Source organism: Nicotiana tomentosiformis, chromosome 1, assembly GCF_000390325.3.
Source record: "Nicotiana tomentosiformis chromosome 1, ASM39032v3, whole genome shotgun sequence".
Taxonomy (NCBI): domain Eukaryota; kingdom Viridiplantae; phylum Streptophyta; class Magnoliopsida; order Solanales; family Solanaceae; genus Nicotiana; species Nicotiana tomentosiformis.
The window spans coordinates 121,384,054-121,408,386 of record NC_090812.1 but is presented as its reverse complement, the minus strand read 5'-3'; the positions used below and the strand labels follow the sequence as shown (position 1 = coordinate 121,408,386).

Below are 24,333 nucleotides of genomic sequence, written 5' to 3'. Positions count from 1 at the left end.
AATGGTTGTATGGATAAAATATGTTCATATTTAATGTTTGCATGAAAAAGTAATACGTGACAGAAGACAGTCGGGCCCGAGGGCAAGGATATCGCTTGTTATCGAAGAGAATGATATTTATAAAGGCGAAGTAAATGCCTACCACCTGGAAGCATTTAATGAAGAATATTCTATAGTATTAAGTGCACGATCCGTTGCAGAGAATAAGGCATTTACTGTCTACCGTTACACACTCTTCAATGGCCTTCATAATTATCATTTAAGAGGGGCTTGATCCTAGGACCTTGTTCCCTAGGTACAATTATAAATAGTGAGCTCTACCATAATTGTAAGAGGAATTTTCTTACAAGCATACACTAAATTCTATCAAAAGCTCAATAACAATTTACTTTCTTGCTTATTTTTATTAATCATACTACCTCCGGAAGCTCTGTGTCCGAGACTAAGATATCTGTTGTTTTATCTCAATTCAAGGCTAAGTCTTACATTTTCGTCTAATTTATTTATCATTTTAGGATCAAATCGATTCACTTGTCTATAAACCACGTATAAATTCAACTTTACTATTTTATAGGTAAACAGTTTGGCGCCCACCGTGGGGCTTAGACAGTTGTGTAATTGAATTGATCCCTACATCTATTACTAACTTGTTTGATTCTTTGTTCTTAGCAAAAATTATTTAAAATGGCATATAACGATGTCAACATCACACACAATGTTGAGACCCAAAGAAATCAGCCTCAGCACGAAGATTCTATCGGTGATACCCGCAACGAGGGGGATGAGGCCACGCCGTTTCACTGCGGGCAATATCCGCGACACGTTCGAGAGGCAACTCCTGATGATGCTGTAGATGAACACGTCGTTGAAACGGTAAGGATTCCGAGGGAACAACAAAAGGCCATTATGGGTCATCTCTCGCGGTAGGATCAGGTCATGACGGAATTAAGGCAGGCATTATTGGGTGCTTCCAACAACGCGAATGGACGAGGTCCAATTCCTCCCGGTGTTCCCGCAAATCAAATAACGCAAAGGGTCGATAACAACACCCTGAGGGGCAAAGTTGGCTTTGATAGGGCCGGGGGGAACAGTAGTTGTTCCAGCAACAAGAATGAGAACGATCCCTTTTAAACCAAACTCATGCAGTTTATGAGGGAAATAAATACCCGAATGGATCAAATTCTTGGCGCACCACCAGTACTGAAATGACCGGATTCAAAGAAGTACACCCAGCTGCCATTCAAATCGAGCGCGGCACCAGAGTTGATCCCGAAGCGGTTCAAAATGCCAGATATGTCGAAGGATCCCCAGGAACATATCATCACCTATACAACGGCGGTGAAGGGAAACGATTTGGCTCCGCACGAGGTTGAGTCAGTTTTATTGAAGAAATTCGGGGAGACCCTCACGAAGGGGGCCCTAATATGGTATTCACTTTTGCCCGAGCATTCCACAGATTCCTTCAAGATGCTCGCGGATTCTTTCATTAAGGCCCATGCCGAAGCCAGGAAGGTACAGGCCCGAAAGACCGACATATTCTGGATTGCACAAGGAGAGTCTGAATTGTTGCGGGAGTCCGTGACTAGATTCTAGAAGGAAAGGATGCTGTTACCGGTCGTACGAGACAAATGGGCAGCTGAAGCATTCACTAAAGGTCTGAATTCGAGGAGTTTCGATGCTTCCCGAAAATTCAAGAAAAGTCTGCTCGAGTTCCAGGCAATAACATGGGCAGATGTTCACAATCGGTACGAATCAAAGATAAGAATTGAGGATGATCAACTCGGTTTCCTAACATCAACCAAGGTTCGAGACCGGGAGAAGAATAAAGAAAAGACAAGAGATGATTTCGACTCAGATCGACGGTCTTTAAGGGGTCGGTTCCTGCCCTATGAACGGGCCGAAGGACGCGGCAGAAGTTTTCGGTCGGCGGATAGATTCGCTACCGATAGGAGAACCGATCGCGGTCGGAATAATAGATCATTGCATGATGAGGAGACGTCGGGTTCCCGAGATTCCTCCTATCCCAGGCTTTCTGAGTATAACTTTAACGTCAGTGTGGTGGAGCTGGTGTCGGCTATGAGGAACATCAAAGAGGCGCGGTTTCTGAAGCCAATGTGAGCTGATCCCAGCCAAAGAGATCCTAATTTATGGTGCGAATATCATGGGACCAATGGTCACCGAACATGGGACTGTCGGCATCTGCGCGAGGAGGTGGCAACATTACTAAAAGCGGTCATCTCAGAGAGTTTTTAAGCAACCAGGCTAAAAATAACTACGGCCATAATCGTGACAATGCAAAACCTTCAAAAGTAGGAGAAGATCCCCCACGCTTGACAATCAACATAATTTTCGGTGGGGAGGGGGACGAGATTAATGGTGTGATATTTTCGGCGGCAAAAAAGACGAAGGTGTAGGTGACTCACAGGAAGAGATTCTGGGAAGTCGCTGAGGACGACATCACTTCCATAGAGGAAGACGCAGATGGGTTGCTGCTGCCGCACAACGATGCATTGGTAATCTCTTTAAACGTCTTAGATTTTAAAATTAAACGCATTTTGGTGGACCCAGGAAGTTCGGCCAACATCATCCAATGGAGCGTTCTGGAGCAATCCAAGCTCACCGGAAGCATCATTCCGGCTACAGAACTCCTCGTCGGGTTCAACCTAGCAAGTGTGACAACGCGAGGAGAGATCTTGCTACCCACGAATGTCGAAGGGGTGATGAAGACAACCCTTTTCGGGGTGATAGACGGCGATATGGGCTATAATATTATCCTGGGGAGACCGTGGTTGCATGAGATGAAGGTTGTGCCATCAACATATTACCAGTTGCTGAAATTCCCAACTCCCGAGGGAATTAAACAAATAAGAGGCAACCAACCGGCAATAAGGGAGATGAATACAATATTAATTTCCAGTAGTAAAGGGAAGGAGCATGCGGCATAGCAATTACAGGAACTGACGCCTGCTCCCAAGCCGAGTGAAGCCAACCAGGGGGAGGAGTCGTCGGAATCCTATCAGGTATTAAGATATTTTCAGCTACTAGAAGAAACGGACGTAACAAAATCCACGGCGGAAGAACTTGAACAAGCCGCATTGTTCAAAAAGTTCTTGGAGAGGAAGTTCCACTTGGGGACAGGATTACACCCCGAGCTCAAGTTTGGATTTATTGAATTTCTTAAAATTAATGTCGATTGTTTTGCGTGGTCGCATGCGGATATGACAAGTATCCAGCCAGAAGTGGTCGTGCATAAACTAAGCCTGGATCCCAACATCCCTCTGGTAAGACAGAAAAAATGTCTTATTGTCGAGGTCAGGAATAAATTCGTCAAAGAAGAGGTAACTCGCTTGCTTGATATTGGTTCAATCCGAGAGGTAAAGTATCCTGACTGGCTAGCTAACATAGTAGTAGTTCCAAAGAAGAATAATAAGTTTCGTATGTACGTAGACTATAAGGATTTAAATAAGGCGTGCCTAAAAGACTCGTTTCCATTGTCAAACATTGATCAAATGATTGATGCGACTGCCGGACACGAGTTAATGAGTTTCCTCGACGCTTACTCCGGGTACAACCTAATCAAGAAGAACCCGAAGGATCAGGAAAAAACTTTGTTCATAACAAACTTTAGCACATATTATTAAAATGTGATGCCTTTCGGGTTAAAGAACGCCAGAGCCACTTATCAACGGCTCGTAAACAAAATGTTTGAGAAACAAATAGGGAAAACTATGGAAGTTTACATAGATGATATGATGGTTAAGTCTTTAAACGCAAGTGACCATCTGAAACACATGCAAGAGACCTTTGACATCTTAAGGAAATACAATATGAAACTTAACCCCGAGAAGTGTGCATTCGGGGTCAGCTCCAGTAAGTTCCTGGGTTTTCTCATGTCGCAAAAGGGGATCGAGGTTAACCCCGATAAAATTAAAGCCATCGAAGACATCCCGGACCAGCTATCAAGCGTAAAAGAGGTTCAAAGGCTAACGGGGAGACTGTCCGCTTTGAGCAGATTCATTTTTCGGTCTTCGAAAAAAATGCCATCATTTCTTCACACTTCTCAAAAAGAAGAATAACTTTGAATGGACTCCGGAATGCGAGCATGCTTTGAAGGATCTGAAAAGGTATTTGTCAAGTCCTCCGTTAGTGTCAAAATCGGAGGAAGGCGAACAACTACTGATCTACTTAGCGATCTCGGAGGTAGCGGTAAGTGTTGTTTTAGTCCGCGAGGACGAAGGTATGTAATCTCCTATTTATTATGTAAGTAAAATTTTGACGAAAGCAGAAGCTCGCTACCCACATCTGGAAAAATTGACCTTAGCCCTCGTAGTCGCCGCCCGAAAGCTAAGGCCTTATTTCCAATGTCACCGGATAGCTGTGGTGATCACTTTTCTCCAGCGGAATATTCTTTATAAACCTAAACTCTCAGGTAGGCTTGCCAAGTGGGCCGTCGAAATGAGCGAATTTGACATAGAATACAAACCAGGACTGCAATTAAGTCACAAGATTTGGCCGATTTTGTGGCCGATTTCAGTCCGGGACTCTTACCTTTGGCAACCAAAGAAGCAGTAATGGTGTCGGAATCGACATCAGGAGTTTGGACCTTGTTCATGGACGGAGCTTCCAATGTGAAAGGGTCCGGGCTGGACATAGTGTTAACCACGGCCCAGGGAGAAACACTAAGGCAGGCCATAAGAACTGTTCCTCTGACTAACAATGAAGCGGAGTATAAAGCTTTGATTGCAGGGCTCGAATTGGCCCGAAAATTTGTAAGGCCCCGTAAAAATTTTCCTACAAACCGGGGTTCCGTGATGCCGAAGTAGGGGTTCGGAATTTTTGGATAGAACGGTACGCTGGGGAGTTGAAGAAAAATGTTGGGCAGAAGTAGGCATTTCTGCGGTTCGTTCTGCGACCGCAGAATGGCCGCAGAGTGGAACAATCTTTTGGGTCATTTTTAATGTCATTTTTACGGCCCATTATGTGACCGCATAACCATTTTGCGGGCCGCACTCTTGTCGCATATCCCGCTTTGAGATTTTTTAGATGGAGGTTCTGCGTTGCACTATGCGACTGCGGAACCGTTCTGCGGTACATTATGCGATCACAGAATAGGTCTGCAGGCTGCATAATGACCGCAGACCTGATCAGTTCCTTTCTAGTTTTGGCACCCCAATTTTGCGGTCATTTCGCGGACCGCACAACCATTATGCGGTCATATATGTGACCGCAGAATATGTTCCGGAGCTTTATTTTTTGGTTTTTAAAACCCGACCCTACTTCGTTAAAATAGGTGTAAGGGGCCATTTTTTAACAAAACCTGATACTTTAGAGTGAGAGAGAGAGTCCTAGAGGGAGAAAGTGATCTTCATCAAGTTACTCTTTAACTCTTACATAAACCTTTGAAGATTATCAAGAGAAACACCCTAAGTCTTCATCCTAAAGGTAAGAATCTATGCCCTAGCTCTTAATTTCGAAAATTTTCTAAAAATGGGGATAAATAGAAAGAAAATTCTTGGGTGTGGGGGTTGTTGTCTTGCATGCATGTATCCTTGAAGTATGTGGGAAGGTTGTGAGCTAAAAATGGTAGAGAATGGGTTGGAAAATGGTGTAATCATCCACAAAAAGGGCCTTAAAATATTAATGCCCACCTAGAGTTTGATAATGTGCTCAAATGAGCTAGAATCATGATAATCTTCCTAATTTTAGTCCAACTTGTTATATTTCTAAAAAAGATCGAAGTTGCTAAGAATTCCGGAATGTTGTAAAGTTTAAGAAAGCTCAATTGAGGTATGTTGGCTAAAATTCCTTCTTCTTAGAATCGAATCCCACGGTGTTCATGTAATTGGAGTAAGTCCTTGATCATTATTGAATTGGCTATTCCTAATGTAGTTGTGTTGAAGGATGTATGTTCAATACTTATTCTAAATGCTTCATCATGTCATCTTGTCATTTGAGGATGTGTTCAAAATGTGGAATATGTGTTAGAAATGTTAAGACTTCATGTCAAGATCGAAATAAAGATTGTTATGCCAAATTGTATGAAAAGCCTCTATGTGCCTAAGTTTTTTCCAAATTGCTCATATGTGAATTTAATGTCTTGAATGGGAAGCTCTATTGTTGTTGATAATGATAATGATATTTGAATGTGGAAAAGGGAACTGGAACTATGAAATACGGCCAAGTGCCAAGAATGACTTTGTAATCGTGATCATTAGTGCCAATTGTGGTTATGGTTGATGTCTCAAATGGGACGACCTAGCCGATCGGGTCGAGATCGGACTCCGTATAAGAATACGGAGGTATTGTGAATTGTGGTATATCGGCACTAAAGATCACACAACCTAATAACATGGAGATTGACTTGAGAACTTATGTGATCCTTATTTGATGTTTTAGTATTATTTGAAGCCCTTATTGAACTCATGACTGTTTTCCCCTTGTATTATTATTCATTCTATTGAGATAGTGTTTAGCTTTACATACTAGTACTATTCGACAGTACTAACGTTCCTTTTGCCTGGGAGCGCTGCATCTTTAAATGGATGCAGGTGGTTGCATAGCATGCAATAATGATCAGCGATAGCAGTACACCTTCCTCCTAACAGACTTGGTAAGCCCCACCTCATTCCGGGGTCATGTATCTTTTGTACATTTTGTTATCATGTTTTAAGGTATAGCGGCCTTATTGCCAGTACTATCATAACTCTCTTTTGTATCTCTTAGAGGCTCCGTAGACACTATGTGGGTTGTACATGGGTGCTAGAAAAGTCAAACAGATTATGTTGTGTTTTGATCTCTTGTTTCACTTTAGACTATAAAAAGGTGTGTATTTTGAGACTTAAAAGTGAAGTAATCAATAGAAAGGTTTTGGTATTGTATTCATGATCTCCCTATGATCTCCCTATTGTCTAATTAATGAATATATGTCACCTCTTTTTCCATGAGTGAGTTTGGGGTAGAAAGTATCTAGCAGGCTTGCTCGGCCGGGTTCACTCGGTTGAGCGTCTGTCGCGCTCTCCGAGTTTGGGGCATGAAAGAATTGGACTCTGAGGTCATAGAAATCAAATGCGACTCCCAATTGGTAGTAAATTAGGTCTACAGGATCTTCGAAGCCAAAGAGGAACGCATGCAACAATACGTATTGAAAGTCCAGGCTCTGCTCGCTCGGTTCCGGGAATGGTCAATTACAAACATCCCGAGGGAAGAGAATGCGGAAGTAGATGCGCTAGCCAACCTTGGATCATCCACAGAGATGAAGGGATCGGACTCCGGTACAGTAGTACAGCTTATGCATTCGTTATTGGAAGCGAATAGCTATTACGAGGTAAACGCGACCAATTTGGTCTAGTACTAGAGAAACGAGATTATTGACTATCTCGAGCACAGAAAATTGCCTGAAGATCCTAAGGCATCTCGGGCACTGCACACTAAAGCAGCTCGATACAGCTTCAAGGGGGGTCAATTGTGCAAAAAATCTTTCCAAGGCCCGTTGGCCCGATGTTTGGGAGCCTCCAAAGCTAATTATGTTATGCGAGAAGTCCACGAAGGGATATGTGAAAATCACTCGGGCGCGGATTCCTTAGTTATAAAACTAATTAGCGCAGGATACTACTGGCCCCGGATGGAACAAGACGCCAAAGCTTATGTTCAAAAATGTGATAAATGTCAATGCTACGCACCGTTGGTACATCAACCGGCAGAGCCATTGCACTCAGTTTTGTCACCATGGCCGTTCATAAAATGGGGAATGGACATCATCGGACCACTGCCAACGCCCCCTCCCCCCCCCGGTAACGTAAGATTTCTTTTGATTTTAACTGACTATTTTTCTAAGTGGGTTAAAGTATGTCCTTATCAGAAGATCGGCGAGCATCAAGTGGTAGATTTCTTCTGGGAGAATAGAATTTGAAGATTCGGGATACCAAAAGAGATAACCTGCGACAACGGGCCGTAATTTATAGGCGCAAAGGTCACAAAGTTCCTTGAATACTTGAAAATCAAAAGGATCACATCATCACCTATCATCCGAGCGCAAACGGTCAAGCAGAATCAACAAACAAAGTGATTCTACAAAATCTAAAAAAGAGATTGGAAGCAGTTGAAGGTAAATGGCCCGAAAAGCTTCCAGGTATATTATGGGCGTACCGAACAACGGCCAAATCAAGCACGAGAGAGACTCCTTTCTCTCTTATGTACGGGGCAGAAGCCCTGATCCCGGTAGAAGTAGGAGAGCCTACCATGAGATGTTTCCGTGCAAACGAAGAAGCAAACAATGAAGCAATGTTAGTCAATTTGGAGCTGCTCGATGAACGCAGGGACTTAGCACATATAAGGATGGCAGCCGAAAAGCAGAGAATAGAGAGATATTACAATCGAAAATCCAACCTCCGTTATTTCAAAGTAGGAGACATGGTTTTAAGGAAAGTAACTCAGAATACCCGGGAGATCAATGCGGGGAAGTTAGGTCCAACATGGGAAGGCCCCTACCGGGTTTCAGTTGTCACCAGAAAAGGGTCATACGAGTTAGAAAATCAAGATAAAGAAAATTTGCCAAGCAACTGGAATGTGGCACACCTCAAAAGATACTATTGCTGACGAACCTCGCTTGTACTGAAAGTATGTGCTGCACTCTTTTTTCCTTCGTCCAGTTTTTGTCCCAATTAAATTTTTCTGGCAAGGTTTTTAACGAGGCAGCAATGGAAAACATACTACAAAGAAAGCTTCAGCAGTAGCAATAACACCTTTAAATGACAAGGTATACAAGCAAAGAACCACTACGGAGCGGTTAGATAGTCTTTTGCTCGATAGCAAAGTTCCTACCGGGAAGTAAAGTTTGCTGTCGAACAGAGATTACCCGACCGTTCATAAGTGCAAGCCACTGGGGATTTTTAGATAATCTTTGGCTCGATAGCATAAATTCCTAAGGGGAAGTGAAGTTTGCTATCGAACTGAAGATTATCTAGCAATTCACTAGTGGAATCCTCGAAAGTGTAAAACGTCCAGTGTTCAAATTCGCATTCTTCGCATTCGAACACTGGGGGGAATGATATGAGGATACGGCAACAATGACTGCCACAACGACCGGAATACGAAACCCGAAAACATAGTTGTATCATCGGGATCGGGGACTGCGCGGCTAGCCCCATAGAAATAAGTTGTACAAGTTAGCCACAATAAATGGCACTTTCTTTTTAGCACAATGCTTATGTACTTTCGAAAATGGAAAGAATAAAGTAAAGTCCTTTTATTTCTATCTTGTTTATTGTCTGAACAATGAATTGATTTTATCATTTGAAAGTTAAACAAGTACTTCAAATGCTAGTGCCGTAATGAACATAAGACGTCCTCTTCAAGAGCACCGTAAACATAAGAGCGCCCTCTCTTAAGAAACCCTCACGTTAAAGGGTTGATTTCGGAAGAACCTATGCCCGGAATTCAAATACTACCAGGGAAAAATACAGTTGAAGCCTCGCATATCTCGGCGCGTAAAACTTACGAGAATACTTAGATGAAAAGGACGCAAAGAGCAAAATTTGCGAAAATACTTAAACAAAAAGTACGCAAAGAGAAAAACTTACATGATACTTGAACGAAAAAGTGTTTCTATTCACAATAAACGTGTCAAACAGCACAAGTACATAAATATGAGAAAGAAAACAAAAACTAAGCTACTGCATCTCCGAAAACTAGAGGAAGAGAAGCATTTGCAGCCCTAGGGGAAGTGGGAGGATCCGCCGCCGGCTCAATACCTTGGCCTTTATCATTTTGACCTTCAGCATCATCACCTTCCTGCTCTTCTTCAGTTCTCGAGAACTCATAACCAGAACCAGAAGAGTCGGTAGCGTCAGTTCGAGCCGGAAGACCCTTTTTGGCAGCTGACTCCAACTCATGGGCCTTAGCGATTTCGGCATCAAAGTCAATGACACCTTCTTTGGACACTACCAAGGTTTTTCTCCTCATGTTGTACATAGCATATAATGTTTTAACCATTAGGGAACCCGCTTGGTGCTGAAGTTCTTCTTTAAGCTGGCCAACCTCAGCATAAAGGTTTTCCCGCGCGAATCTATGGATCAGAGGCTGACATCAAAGTCATAGACAGTGGTGCTATAAATTTTATTATGCTCTATGTTCCTCTTATGCTTATCCTCTAACCGGGCATACTTTTCCTCGGCAGCAACAAGCTCTTCAGCTTTGGAGTTTAAGGCTGCCTCCAAGTTACTCAATCTTTCACCAGAGGCAGCCTCACGATCGGATGCAGCAAGAACGACATTATGGACTTAAGCATATTTGGCCTTAGTTTCTTCAAATTGTGCCCTTAACGGGGCGACCTCCTGGCTAAGAGTTACCACTTCTTGCTCACTTTGTTACAATCGAGCCTCCAATTCAACGGCCTCAGCAGCTCGTGTTTCCAGTTCTAAAAGGCGAGCAACATTGATCTCGCTCGGACAAAAGTTGATCCCGTTCGAAGGTAAGTTCCTCTTTATCACGAATCAGCCTTTGAAGGCCCTCGGAAGCAAGGAAATTGTCCTACAAAACAAAAATGCAAATTCAAAATCCTACCATAACAAAGATAGAAGAAATAACAGAGGAAATAAAGAATCTACTGATGTTGTGTTGTGCATGGCGTTGTTCAACAAAATACTATCCTGAGAAAGTTTGTATCTTATCCCTATCTTTTTCTGAAGCCAAAGGCTTCAAATAGTTAGCACGCTCCACCAGCCGGGATAATAGATGGCATCCGGTAGAGACCGAGATGGTAACATTCCTCCTACTTTGGGGATCTTCGGAGGGGACATCATAATTTTGCCCCAAGTTCCCATGAACTGGGGACTGGGAAAAAGGGACATCCTCCTCTCGGGTAGCTGCAGATGTTGGAGATGATGTTGCAGTTGCTGGTGGCGAAGACAGAGTTGGAGAAGAGGGAGATGAAGCAGATGGCATTGTAGGATGAGAAGCGGCTGCGGTAAATGCAGTGCTGGTTGTTAGTTGCTCGTCAACCGAAGATGGAAGGGACCCAATGCTCAGCCTCACAGTACCAGGCATGGCAACTGGGACTCGGAAGCGAGAGTTAGCATCTTCCACCATATAGAACTCCCCCTAGAGTGCTGAGGCATCGTCCTCGATTGGTGTAACTAGCTCAGTAGATTGAGCATTCTGTTGAGCTGATGAAGGTCGTCGTCTTCTATATAGAGAAACCCCCTCATCACTGGCTTCTCCATCATCGATCACCATGATTTCTGGAACCGGCTCGGGCGCGGCGATCATCTCCACGACATCCGGGGATGGCTCAGGCGCTGCATTCTTTGCTTTTTTGTTCTTTCCTCCGGCGATGGAGGAGCGTCGTCTTTTTGGTTTCTTTTTCTCTGGTCGGGGACTTCGAGAAGAAGCACTTGCACCAGAAGCAGGCTCAAAAACACCTGTTCGGGTAAAATTTTCCTGCAGCAACCTCGTCGCGTCAGCAGGATTAGCCAAAACGTCCTCCTCGGAGACGAAAACTGAGCCCTGGGGTAGACCTAAATTCAACAAGAGAAAAAGGGTTATCATCTTTCTTATACGAAAGGGAAAAACAAGATGAGTGTAACCTACCATGATTTTTGGCCTTCCACCCATATTTAAGGGCTAGTTCTTTCCATGTACGGGTCTCGGGCGTAGTAACATCCAAAATCTTTTGGACCTACTGGTCCAAGCCTTTGACCCTCGGTGGAACCCACCGATTTGTTGAAACAAGTGAAAGAAGAAGAATCAATAACAGCATGTGATAATCTTTGGCTAGAAGAAGAAACAAACGATGAACTAATGAGTACGGTTCCATAATTCCAGAAAGGATGAATCCGTGGACGGAATGATGTCCCCGGTGACAACTGCAACAAACCGTTCCTCCACCCACGGTCCCTGTCATCATCCATGCTGGCTAGCAAAGCATGGTAGCCACGTTTGCTGAAATTTATCATTCCTTCGAGAAAAGTCTTGGGGGAATAGAGGTTCATTAATCGAGCTAGGGTTAGCTCCTCTCCCGTCTCCTGGTATAGACGCCGAAGACAAACGACTGTCCTCCACACAGAAGGACTTACTTATGCCAGGCATACCTGGTAACCGATGCATAACTCCACAATAACGGAGTCAAGCTCCCCACTCAAAGAGAACGGCCTCAAAGTGAAGGGATACGTATAAAAATACCTGAAACCCTTCTTGGGCAAGGTTATCTGCTCTGCCAGATTAGGAGCGATAATGTCTAAATTTTGGCAATAGGAAAATTGGAAGGACAGATGGAAGAAGGGTACATGCCAACGGCCCACGTACGAAGGTTAGCGTAAGGATACTTCTCTTCGAAGTCTTTAGTTGTGACAAGACTTCTTGAGATGATGGTGCTCACCGTAGGAGGGGGGCATCATCAGCTTTACCTTTATTTTTTGAAGAACTAGAGTTTCTGGAAGAAGAAGCCATTTTTATTAGAAAGGAAGGAAGAATTTCTCTAAAGAAGAAGGTTAAAAAAAGGTTGAAGACAAAGTACGAGTTGAGTAAAGAGAGCTTGAGAAAGTTTTAACAATTATGAAGTGTAAATGAAGAAGTTTGATGCGTATAAGTAAAGGAATAGGCACCTAAAATCGTGACCATAATTACCTCGATAACCGGCAAAAGTAATATTAAATCGTGGGATGACGCGTGTTAGGGACATTAAATGCGAAGAGACGTGCGTCTAATCAACCGTCAGAAACTTTTCAGAGGGGGTCAGAGAATTTCCCGTCAAAAACGGTATCTCTACCAACTTCCCGGTGACACAAAGTTATGCCACTGGAAAGCAGAGGGGCTATCTGTATGGGATAAAATATATTCATATTTAATGTTCGCATGAGAAAGTGACATGTGGAACCGAAGACAAAAGACAATCGGTCCCGAAGGCAATGATCTCGCTTGTTATCAGAGAGAATGATATTCATAAAGGCGAAGTAACTGCCTACCACCTGGTAGCATTTAATGAAGAATATTCTGTAGTATTAAGTGCACGGTCCGTTGTAGAGAATAAGGCATTTATTGCCTACCGTTACACACTCTTCAATGGCCCTCATAATTGTCATTTAAGAGAGACTTGATCCTAGAACATTGTTCCCTAGGTACAATTATAAATAGTGAGCTCTACCATAATTGTAAGAGAGGAATTTTCTAACAAGCATACACTATATCCTATCAAAAGCTCAATAACATTTTACTTTCTTGCTTATTTTTATTGTTCTTACTACCTCCGGAAGGTCTGCGCCCGGGACTAAGATATCTGCTGTTTTATCTCAATTTCAAGGCTAAGTCTTATATTTTCGTCTAATTTATTTATCATTTTAGGATCAAATCGATTCACTTGACTATAAACCACGTATAAATTCGACTGTACCATTTTACGGGTAAACAATGAAAACAAATTCTTGGTCTAAAGATCCATTTCACTTAAATTGAAGTAAGTTTATGTATTGCTTGAGACTAGAGGTGGTTACTGTAGTTATTGAAAGCACCGAATTAAAGAAGTTACCAGCTGTGATTCTTCAAACGCTGATAAAGCACATAGCTTCAAAAGTGAAGGTACCCTCATGCCATGTTTCTGAATTTTGCACTCTTTATTTAACTTCCGGCTAATTTTCACGAAGTGACATAACTGAGATTTCAGGTCTAATTAATCCTCGATGGCAGGAGAATTATCATTTGTTCTTTTTTCCTTCATACACAATCCATGTGCAGAAATTGCTCAAGTTGAGGAACACAATTTCCAGAACAAGTTTTAGGTAGAAAATAGTAAAGCCAAGTGAACTCTATGTATCTTAATTGGCCCAATTTCAGCACTTCATGTTCCTTCACAAATGACTTTTATCAGAACGTATGGTCCTTCTTGTCATTTCATAGAAGAAAGATTAGTTGAGCACCTTTCAAATTGTGAGCCCCACAGAAGTAGGGCTTGCTTTAAGAAAAGTTTGAATAGATAACATAACGGCTCTTCTGATGCTTTCTCGAGACTAGAAAGATTTTGAATTAAACCAAACGCGGTCATTTCAGAATTCAGAAGGAACCAAACTTTAGCTGTCGCTCTCAACCCGCGAAGTCAAAATTTGGTATAAAACAATTCTAATCTAATTTAAACACTAACTATTGGTAAAAAAATTCTTCGTATTAGAAAACTAAAACATTAGCTCAAACGACTTCTTAAATTTAACCTCTTGTAGATTTCTTCACTCTTATTCTATAGCTAATCATAATGTCTTGTCCGGTCGACTCTGCATAATGCATAGAGTACCTTAGCAATAAAATAAAGATGTGGCTTTTTGGTACACCTACACAACTCTATATCACTATCAATACTATCTTCATTTCCATAGATTTCCAGAGCTACAATGCAAACTTATTTCTAATTTTATACACTGCTGCCGGGGTAAAAATATTTACACCATTAACACTTAAACACCAAGTGCAAAAAATGTTGAAAAAGTAACTGATCAAAATTTTATTGCAAAAAATGTATAGTCATTGAAATAAAGCTTAAAATTAATTTGAAAACGATAAATAAAGGATGCGTGAAGGATTAGGAGGAAAAAAACACAAACCACCTGCCATACTTTTCTAATTAATGAAAGCTGTGTGGCCATTTCCAGTGCTTTTGTTCTAAAGGATGGAAAAGAGATGGGGAACAAGTATTTGCATGGGGCACTCTAACTTGAAGATCAGGGGTATCTCATTATTTTTTTATATTAACATCCCAAAAAGCGCCACTACCTATAATTTCCTGCTACTCTTAAGTTAAAGAACTACAATATGAATTGCAAATCATATTTACTTTTCACCTGAGGATTAACAGGTTCACAGCACAAGATAAAACAAGTCGAATTTGAGCTCCGTTATTCATGGACTACTCATCACTTCTCCCCAACCCTCGAGGCATCAACAATAGCTCAGTTGTGATGCGACTTCTACAATGGCCAAGTTGAAGCGTTCAACGTCGGCCTACCACCTTTTTTTTTTCAAGGTTAAACTTGTTCAATTGAAGCTCGTACTCTCCCAATTTATGCAATATCCAGGAGTCCACTAGTGGTTATGGTTGACAACATGGGTGCACAAACCGCACCAAACCGAAAAGTCAAACCAAACCGATTAAAAAACCCGACTAGGTTTGGTTTGATTTAGTTTGGTATTGAGTAAAAAAACTCAAACCAAACTGATATATAAATATATAATTTTTATATATACTTTTAAGATTTTATATAAAATTTTCTTTAAAAATATATCTAGAAATATTTGGGATTTTCTTAAGGGATATAATATTTAATAAAATATGAAGTGCTCCATATTTATTAACCTTAAATAATAAGTTGTATGATCACTTCCTTATCAAGTGTTACTGAAACGCGTCAATCCCTTTATTCCTCCATATTCATATGTCAAAATCTATTAAATTGTTATATCTTTTTTGGATTTGAAATGGCTATTATTATTTAGGTATCATATTAATTTTTATGTTTAATTACTAAATTCGGTTAAACTTGAAAGTGTACATCAACGAAAAGTTATTGTCAGACGACTATAAAAATAACTATCATGTGTTACTAAGTAAATTCTCCCATAAGAATATTTAATAGATAATATGTTTGTCAATTGTTTAATTTTTTACTAAACATATATTCACTTATCAAAAATTTAACAAAGTAACAAAAAACCCGAAAAACCCTCCAAAACAGAACCAATCCAAACCGATATAGTTGGTTTGGTTTGGTTTTGATAAAAATCGAACCAACCCGATCCATATACACCCCTAGTTGACCAAATAAATGAAAATAACGTACAAGGTTTTTCCAATAATGATGGTATTCAAACTAACTCCTCATTGTATCTGTTATTTTTCACTAGGCACCAAGTAATTCTATCACCAAAGTTTAGGCAGATAAAAAAAAAACCTGTTAGAATTCAAACATATTCATCAACTGCTAAGGACTTGTTTGGCCATAAATTTTGCCAAAATAAATTTGGGTTTTATTTGGCAAACACATGTTTGGCCATAGATTTTACCTACATTTTGGCAAAATCCCAAATCCTAAATCTCAAAACCCAAAGCCAGCTCAAAATATCACTATTACATTTTTTTAAAATTGCCCCAAACTTTTGTATTTTATAAAAGAGCTCACCATTTATTATTTTGTAACAATATTGCTTCGTCTTCTCGGTCACTTGATAGTATATCATGTAGTTCATTATAAAAATGATAATTTTGTATCAAATTTATTTATGTTCAGGACTATGGTTTGCAATAATATAATGAATGTTATTGATAATAGTACTGTTAGGTATTTGTGATAGTTTTTAGAACTTGTGGATATAAGTCATGTTTCATATTTTTTTCAAAATAAATTTGGGAAATATGTTTTGAAAACTGATGTCCAAACACATTTTCATCTTCAAACCAAACTTCACCCAAATCAGATTTTTCAGAACAAATTTGGGAATCTATGGCCAAACGGCAGCTTAGACACTCCCTTGGCAAAATTCAGCACAAGATATCTTCTTTAAGCAAAATAAAATATGAGTATTAGGAAAAAGCAGAAGCATGGAAGAAAGGGGTTTTAATTTTTAAAATATCATTTGGGGCATATACAAAACTTGAATATTGGAGCATCGCTGTGTCTGGAGTGCGGAACAGGTTCTTGAAATGAGAATTGAAGGACAAGTAGGCCCAAACCACACATGGGTTTCCCCACACACACTTTATCTTGCTTCAATTTTGTGATTCGATTGATCTTAGAGTCCCGAATTATCATCATTGCTAGTGATTGAACATGGCTAAAGGTATTATTCTACCCATGTTTGGGTTTGTTTGCTGTATCATTGAAAGATGGATTTGCATATCATACCTCCGGAAACATGCTGGCTCCTTATCTCATAACTTTCCTTTTTCTCCTTTCCTCTTTCAACTTTTTGCGATACTACTTCTGGGAAAATGTCTTAAAACTGGTAAAGCGCCTACATTTTCCTACTCGTATTCTTCTTTGGGCCCCTCAATTTACACATGGATTATGACAACAAATATTCAGACACCCAAATTTTATGAAGCTTATTAGATATTTAGACAGGATAGATCGGCTTTCTTCTATGAGTATTCCTAGAAATTCGTGCAAGGAACAACTAGAATGCTATCTCTTGAAGTATTTGAAGTGTGTTCTGGTGAACCTGAAACCACAATTAAAAACTTAATAAGTTGCTGCTTCTCAAGAAACAACGTCAAAAACAATCAGCCGTTTAGCAACCTGTCATAGATAGACTCCCTACTACCAAACTTTAGGAAGTCTACTCTCAAGTGTTATAAGCTAAGAATCAAAAATTTAAAAGACAGCCAAGTTAATTACTCCATCCGTTTCAATTTATGTAAAACTATTTTTTTTTTAGTCCGTGCCAAAAAGAAAGACTCATTTCATTATTTGGAAACAATTTAACTTTATGCAATGATTTATAGCCACACAAAATATATGTGATTCATTTTACGCCACAAGTTCAAAAGTCTTAGCTCTTTTCTTAAACTTCATGCCTAGTCAAATAGGTTACATAAATTGAAACAAAGGGAGTACACGATATACACGCTCCAATCTTGATATACATGATTTACTGAACGGAAGTTAAACTTGGAGGACTCTCAAGTAACTTTCACCAGTAGAGGAAATTTACGACCCTTCTACCTTAGAAAATGGCTATGAAAGTCAACTAGAAGGGTAGACATATTGCAAAGCGACTTTCTAAATAAAATGCTACCACACACAAAGGCAGAGATTAACAATAGCATACCCATTCAAGATGCTGTGCTGTGACTCCAGAGACATTTCCTCCATATATGCCACCTAACACCTAAAAAGTCCCAATAAGATGTGGTTAGACATCATAACCGCCCGGGGCATTTGCAGAAATGGCCTATTTTTAGGCCACTATTTAAATTATGTCCCCACCAACCCAGTGGGCTAAATTTGTCTGCAAAACGAGAAGTTCATCCAACAACTTTTACTGGCGAAATTTAGCCCACTGTGATTAGGGAACAGAATTTAAACAGTGGCCTCAAAAAGGCTATACAGTGTAAATAATCCATAATTGCCTCATACTTTTCTTTCGTAAGACACTTTGCAGAGAAATTTGTATCTGGAAACTGACTACCACATAGTCAAACTTAATGTACTTTTTTTCATGACTAGCTCACCAGAAAGGCAGAAACCATAACCACCAACTCTACATCCTATAACAACAACCATATGCACTGGCAACTCTTACCTTAGAAACTGTCTCAAGAAACATGCCAGGGCGCACAGGTAATGGTTTACGCCCACTTACACTTGCCTGGGAGCAAAAGTAAAATTATCATAATGCAGACTATAATTTTGGTTGAAAAACTTTTGGATATCTTAAAAAGTAATGAGATCATCACGGAACAGAATCTCACCCTTCCTGCAATTCCACCAGCATCACTAACTTCATCATCCGAGCTTTCTGCACCTTCGTCTTTACCCAGCATCACATTTTTTATCATGTCGCGTACAGTTTTCCCTGGTCTTAAGGAAACAAGTTTAGTTAAAAAGTTCACCTGCATGAACATAAAAAGCTAACATCAGAAAGAAAAGCACAAGCAGCAACACAAAGACCATCCAGGTAGTTCATTTCAGTGTTTTAAAAGGCGTTTCTGGGGCGAGCCCCGGGGCGAGGCGTATCAAAAACGCCCCGAGGCGAAGATGGGGGGCGAAAGTCTCGTAAGGCGTACGCCCGGGCGAGTTTTTTGGTTGGGGCGAGTTTTTTGGTTGAGGCGTTAGCCCAAGAGACATCTTTTTAAAAAGGAATTAAAAATATTAAATTTAAAAGTAAACTTTTTAATATTGCTAAAAGCCCTAAATTAGAAGTCTTATCCAATTCTTTCCGCTAGTCTGCCTCTGCCAAGAGCAAGATTTATCACTTTTTTTGCAACAAAAAAGTAAAAACTTCATTCTCCTCCGTACATCAAATTCAACGGGTTTGTTCCTTCCTCCATGTAAAATCTTTATTATTTTGAACTCATTACTTTCCTCTCTTTTTATATTTCACTATTAGTTTGTAAATATGTAAGTAATTAGTTTTTCAAGTTCAGTGTTTCTCTTGCTCTTTCAAAATATAATATGGGATTATATGTGTGCGTGCTTCTATATGTATTGATTAGATTTATGAGCAAGTGGGTATGTTGATTGTTGAATAACTTTGATTTTTGTATATGGAAATTGGAATTTGATTGTTGTCGAGGAAAACATGGAATCTTTTTCAATTAATGTTTAATTATTTATCTTCATGAGTAGTCCACATTCTACAAAATAAAAGATCTTTTTTTCATGTCTAAATCTTTACTTTGCTTTACAAAATAAAAATGACAAAATTAAGATTTTTAACTCATTTCTGTTAAAACTTGCAGAAAATGGATGAAAGGGAGTCTGAAGATGTGAGCAAAAAAGATCTTGCGTGGAAGTATACAATCTCAAATCAGGAAGAAATTTTTTTAAACAAACGTGTGCTTCTAAGTTGTAACTTGTAAGTAGCGCATAATATTAATGGATTGATTTAACTAGTTTTTTGTGGGGATATATATATTTCACTTATTTATAGTTTTTTTAAAATTTCTATGCAATTTGATCTGTTTAATAATATTTTTTATAATTATATTATTTTATAAAATATTAAAAATTAAATACCCATGGGGCTTACGCCCCGTGCCTCGGGGCTTACGCCTCGCCTTACGCCCACGCCTTTTAAAACACTGGTTCATTTCTCACAGGTTAACTACATTTCAGGAAACCTCCTGGTCAGTTGACCAAAAAAACGTGACCGGACATCAAATGTTCAAGAACAAACCTCTGATTCAGGCAGTGTATTCAGGCCACGATCATTTCTTTCGTCAAGTATTCCACCTCCCATCATGTTCCTAGCTTCTTCTCTGATTAAAACTAATCTTGCTAGTAACTTCCTATTAGGTACAACAGGACGAGATTCCATTGTCTGTGGCAAAGGCAAACCAGTATTGTTTAGTGAAGCAAGGGTAAAGGAATCCTTCTAATCTAATAATATTGCAATCTGCATTAATCTGATAAATTACTTTTAGGGTTCAGAAAACACACTACATGATGTCACATATTTAAACTTAAGTACCATCAGTAACTTGTAATCTCAAAAAAGCGAAAAAATGCATATAGATAAGCATGCATGAAATAGTTATAATTTGGTTCGTATGGAACATCAGATGCTTCTTGGGCATGAAAGCTACAGTTGAACATAAGAGTAAAAGGAATATCCGGACCAAATTATTACTATGCAACATTGCATAAGAGGCGCGATTCCCAAATATCTCAATTTCTTTGTATAAGATGATACATGGATGTTATATTTAAATCAGGAAAAGGGGTCAAAACTGATTGCGAAGAATCAAATGTATCACATGTATTGAATTTCAAAACACAAAATAGAAGTCAAAAGGGAGTAGGACAGAAAAAGTATTTTGAGAAATACTACAGCCTTACAGCACGTAGTTGAGAAAATTTTAAATTATTGATGACCAACAACTAACAACTCTTAAGTGCATGAATAAAATCAGAATAACTTGACAAAATCGAAGTCTAAACGACTTGATTTCTGGTCAAATAAACTTCACTGATACAGTTTGCAGGTTAGGTTACTAACTGGGAACAATGTACCTCATTCTTTGGATCTGTTAACTAAGATGGTTTTGTTAAGACTTGAAATTACCACAAGTTTCCTTTTTTTTTCTGTATATTAACATAAATAAATCTGCAACTCGAGAACAACAAATAGATAATGAAATATGCATCCGGCACAAGTGCCTTAAAAATAACCAGCATTAACACTATAAATTTTAAAACAAGTTGGCTGAGCATAGTTGTTTAATATCACTATGTCAAAATATTGACCTAACCAAGCCTGATAGTCTCCACTATCAGCATGTTCCACCCCCTGTAAAAGTTTGTGGTTTCTAGTAAGCTGTGTCCTAAGGGACCTGTAGCCGAATGAAACTGACACAGACAAACTATGCACTTAGATCCCAACAGCTCAACTGTCTCTTGACTATGCATGTACATTGAGAGCCTACCTCCAGAATATCATCAGCCTGGTTAGCAATATCATTCAAATTTGCGCCAGGAAGATGAACTTTTGTGCCATTCTCACTTTGGAATACTCCACCACCGGCAGCTACTCGCCTCAGCAATTCATGACGGCTTTCTTTTTGGGGGGTTCTACAGAGCAGGCCTACGACTTGAACCTAGAAAGCATATAAGCTCAATCCAATGTAAAAAGAAAGACTAGAGCAACAATGCTGCTAATAATTTAGTCAATGATGATACTCACATGAGGGGGGCATTTCTTGGTAAGATGTGATAATACAGTCTCCTTAATCACCTCCAAGATTGATTTGCGCTAAAAGAAACATTCAGTTGTTAACATACCCGCCAAGAATATTGCTTATATAAATGCAATACTCAGAGAAAATGAATGGATATGGACAGAGAACAAAAAGAAACACAAAACATAGCAGAAGATAAAATATGAGCAGATATACAGTTTGCTATATAAATCATATAGTGGTCTTCCAACATGAAGGAGAATTGATTACACTAGAAGGCTTCTTTTGTCCTTCAGATTCTTTGCTTATCGCTCTTCATTCCCGATAACTTTCGTTAATTTATTTTTTTAATTTAGAAGTAAATACCTATACGATGAAAAGACCCAAGATGAGAGAAAACAACATATCATGCACACAGGCCTACTAAGTTGTAGTAGGACTATCGGTATCACTAATCTTCTGAATGAGACTCCTTTTACTTCACTACATCTTGCACCAGGCAAAAGCTAAAATAATGAGCATCAAGGACAACTATTTGTCACTAATTGATCTCTAAAGCCAGCATACAAATTATCTTACCACACAGAAATGCACCAGATGTGTCAACAGTGTGAGAAGCATATAAAACTAACAAGTGAATTGCTCATGGAAAAACAATGAAACATGAGACCATAAATCACAGATACGGAGTAAAAAAATATACTTCAACGAACAGCAGTCCTTAAGAAAAAATAATGAAAACAGATCAGGAACATATAAATAATACCTTGTCATCCTGGTCCTTTTCAGCAATTTGGATCATGTAATCAAGGGCCATCATGAACCCGGACTCCATTTCATCAACTCTCTTCCCAATCACTCCTTGTGCAGCCAATTGCACTGCTACCTCCTCAGATGCTTCGTCCACCTTCATATCTTCTAACTGTTTCATATATATGTATCCAACAAACGACATTAAATGGATGAACAACTAATCCAGCTGACATACTGGACTAACTGTGTAAACAACTTGACTGAACTACATAATCAGGTATCCTGTCACATACATATAACACTTATTTGATGCTTTTAGTTGTTCTTGGTTATTGACACCATAATGCACTTCCCAAATGTATTGGCAAGCACATAGTTATATCAAGTTATTACTACTTTCATATTTCTACACCTACCAATTATCCGTTTGAACATCACCGTATAATTGCTAAATAGTGTAGGTGGAATAGGATTCATTTCTAGGGATGCTAGCTATTAAGAATTAAGCCGTGCCATTGCAATATCCACACCCTTCAGATGACAATACAGAGACTTCAGATTATTCCTAAAGGCCGCAGATATTCCGCACATTCACATGGATTGCGAAATCCTATTACCTCTGATTTTAACATCTTTAACAATTCAACACGACCAAATATGATGAACAGAGTTTCCAGGGTTTCCACTACCACTAATTTTAACTCTACTCTTCAGAATTTCCATTTTCCTATCAACAGGGTTTAGGGTTTAAGTTTTCCAGGAATCAACAATACCGAAGATTTCGTAGTTATTAAAACATATATGCCACCGCAATGGAAGAAAAAACGAAGAATGTTAGTATACAATAAAGGGCAACGTACTAGCTTGGCCATTTCTTCAAGGACAGAGGTAACTTGTTCACCGCCTTTAAGCAGAGCGTCGTACTGAGAACTATCCCAATTGCTATTTTCAGGTTCACGACTTTTATCATTTCCATTTTGAGCTCCAAATTCCTCCGCCAAAAATCCTGCGCCGACCTCGTAACTCGTGCATAGTGCGGAGAGATTTAGTCTGCTGGATGGCTTCAGCTGCAATGAGTACTGATAATGGATGGAGGGTTGAAGAAAATGACATGCTTGTGGAGTCGAGTAAAGAGATGGAATTGCAGGACCAGCCCAAGAAAAGATGCTAGGAATTGACAGAAACGCCATGGATAAGAATTTTGAGGGGGTGAAAGAAAGAAGAAGCTAATGATGGAGCTGTGAAAGTTTATTTTTTCTTTTTTCTGGAACTATGAAAATTATGGTGAAGCAAAAATATCCAAAAAGATAAAACAACAGGACTTCCTGTGACGCCGTCTGTGGGAATCGAACCCACGACCACATGGTTAAAAGCCATGCGCTCTACCGGCTGAGCTAAGACGGCACGTGTCAAACATGTTTTCATAATCATAAATCAATGCTAAAAATTTATTGAACTAGGAAGGCTCAACTCCTCCTATCATTTTCCCATAGAGAATTCAGAATGGAAGAAACTTGACCGCTAACCTTAAAGTCGAGGAAGGGAAAATATTGCTTGGATATGAATGTGTTGAATTGTATTTCAAATTTATGATTATTATTCCTACATGAGTTATAGGTATAATTTGCACTTAGATTTAACTATATACAAATAATGCATACTAGATTTAACTATATACAATCTGCGGGAGAACTGAACATCATATGAACTACTTTGGGTTGGAGATGAAAAGAAAGATACTTTACTGATTCAATGGGTGCATAGTTTCTACGTAAAAAGCAATGAATTGGCTTTAACAGCTATTCCTAGGCAGTCCAGCTAGATTGTTAGAAAAATAATTGAAGCTAGAAAATGGTTTCCAAATATGGATCCTAGATTAGAATTGCAAAAGGACTGTACAAATGGGAGCTTTTCCATTAAGAAAGCTAATTATCTGGCCCTTCTCCCACTGTATCAAAAAGTAAGCTTTGTCCTTGAACCTTGTCTATTACCAAGGCATCAGTTTATCTATGGATAGCTGTTCACAAAAGGCTTGCTACAGTAGATAGATTACAAAAATGGGGAATACAGGTGCCAAGCGCATGTGTGTTATGTGATTCTGGGCTGGAGGAAACTTCAGCACACTGCACACCTCTTCTACTCTTGTGCCAACTCTTAAGTGCATGTGGAAGTCCCTATTAACGTGGATGGGGAAAAGAGGCAAGTGG

The 24,333-nt window shown here is 39.6% G+C and overlaps 1 protein-coding gene and 1 non-coding gene across 2 annotated transcripts; both read right to left on the bottom strand.

Moving 5' to 3' along the window:
* Positions 1 to 16,574: 16,574 nt before the first annotated feature.
* On the bottom strand, positions 16,575 to 23,406 carry LOC104095917 (protein PEP-RELATED DEVELOPMENT ARRESTED 1, chloroplastic). The gene is made up of 9 exons (XM_009602164.3): positions 22,987 to 23,406; positions 22,140 to 22,295; positions 21,379 to 21,447; positions 21,122 to 21,292; positions 19,873 to 20,016; positions 18,446 to 18,586; positions 18,277 to 18,342; positions 17,803 to 17,862; positions 16,575 to 17,193 (listed from the first exon to the last, which is right to left on the bottom strand). Exons 1-9 carry the CDS (start codon positions 23,314 to 23,316, stop codon positions 17,149 to 17,151), a joined length of 1,182 nt encoding a protein of 393 aa, XP_009600459.1. The 5' UTR covers positions 23,317 to 23,406; the 3' UTR covers positions 16,575 to 17,148.
* A 51-nt stretch (positions 23,407 to 23,457) lies between these two features.
* On the bottom strand, positions 23,458 to 23,530 carry TRNAK-UUU (transfer RNA lysine (anticodon UUU)). The gene has a single exon. It is a non-coding gene; the product is annotated as a tRNA-Lys (tRNA).
* Between the last annotated feature and the right edge of the window lie 803 nt (positions 23,531 to 24,333).

Coding starts and splice junctions, on each gene's coding strand:
- LOC104095917 (XM_009602164.3), bottom strand. CDS start 23,316: ATGGCGTTTCTGTCAATTCCTAGCATCTTTTCTTGGGCTGGTCCTGCA. Junction 20,017..21,121: donor AGGCTGATGATATTCTGGAG/GTAGGCTCTCAA, acceptor CCTTTGCCACAG/ACAATGGAATCTCGTCCTGT. Junction 17,194..17,802: donor CAGCACAGCATCTTGAATGG/GTATGCTATTGT, acceptor TTGTGGTTTCAG/GTTCACCAGAACACACTTCA.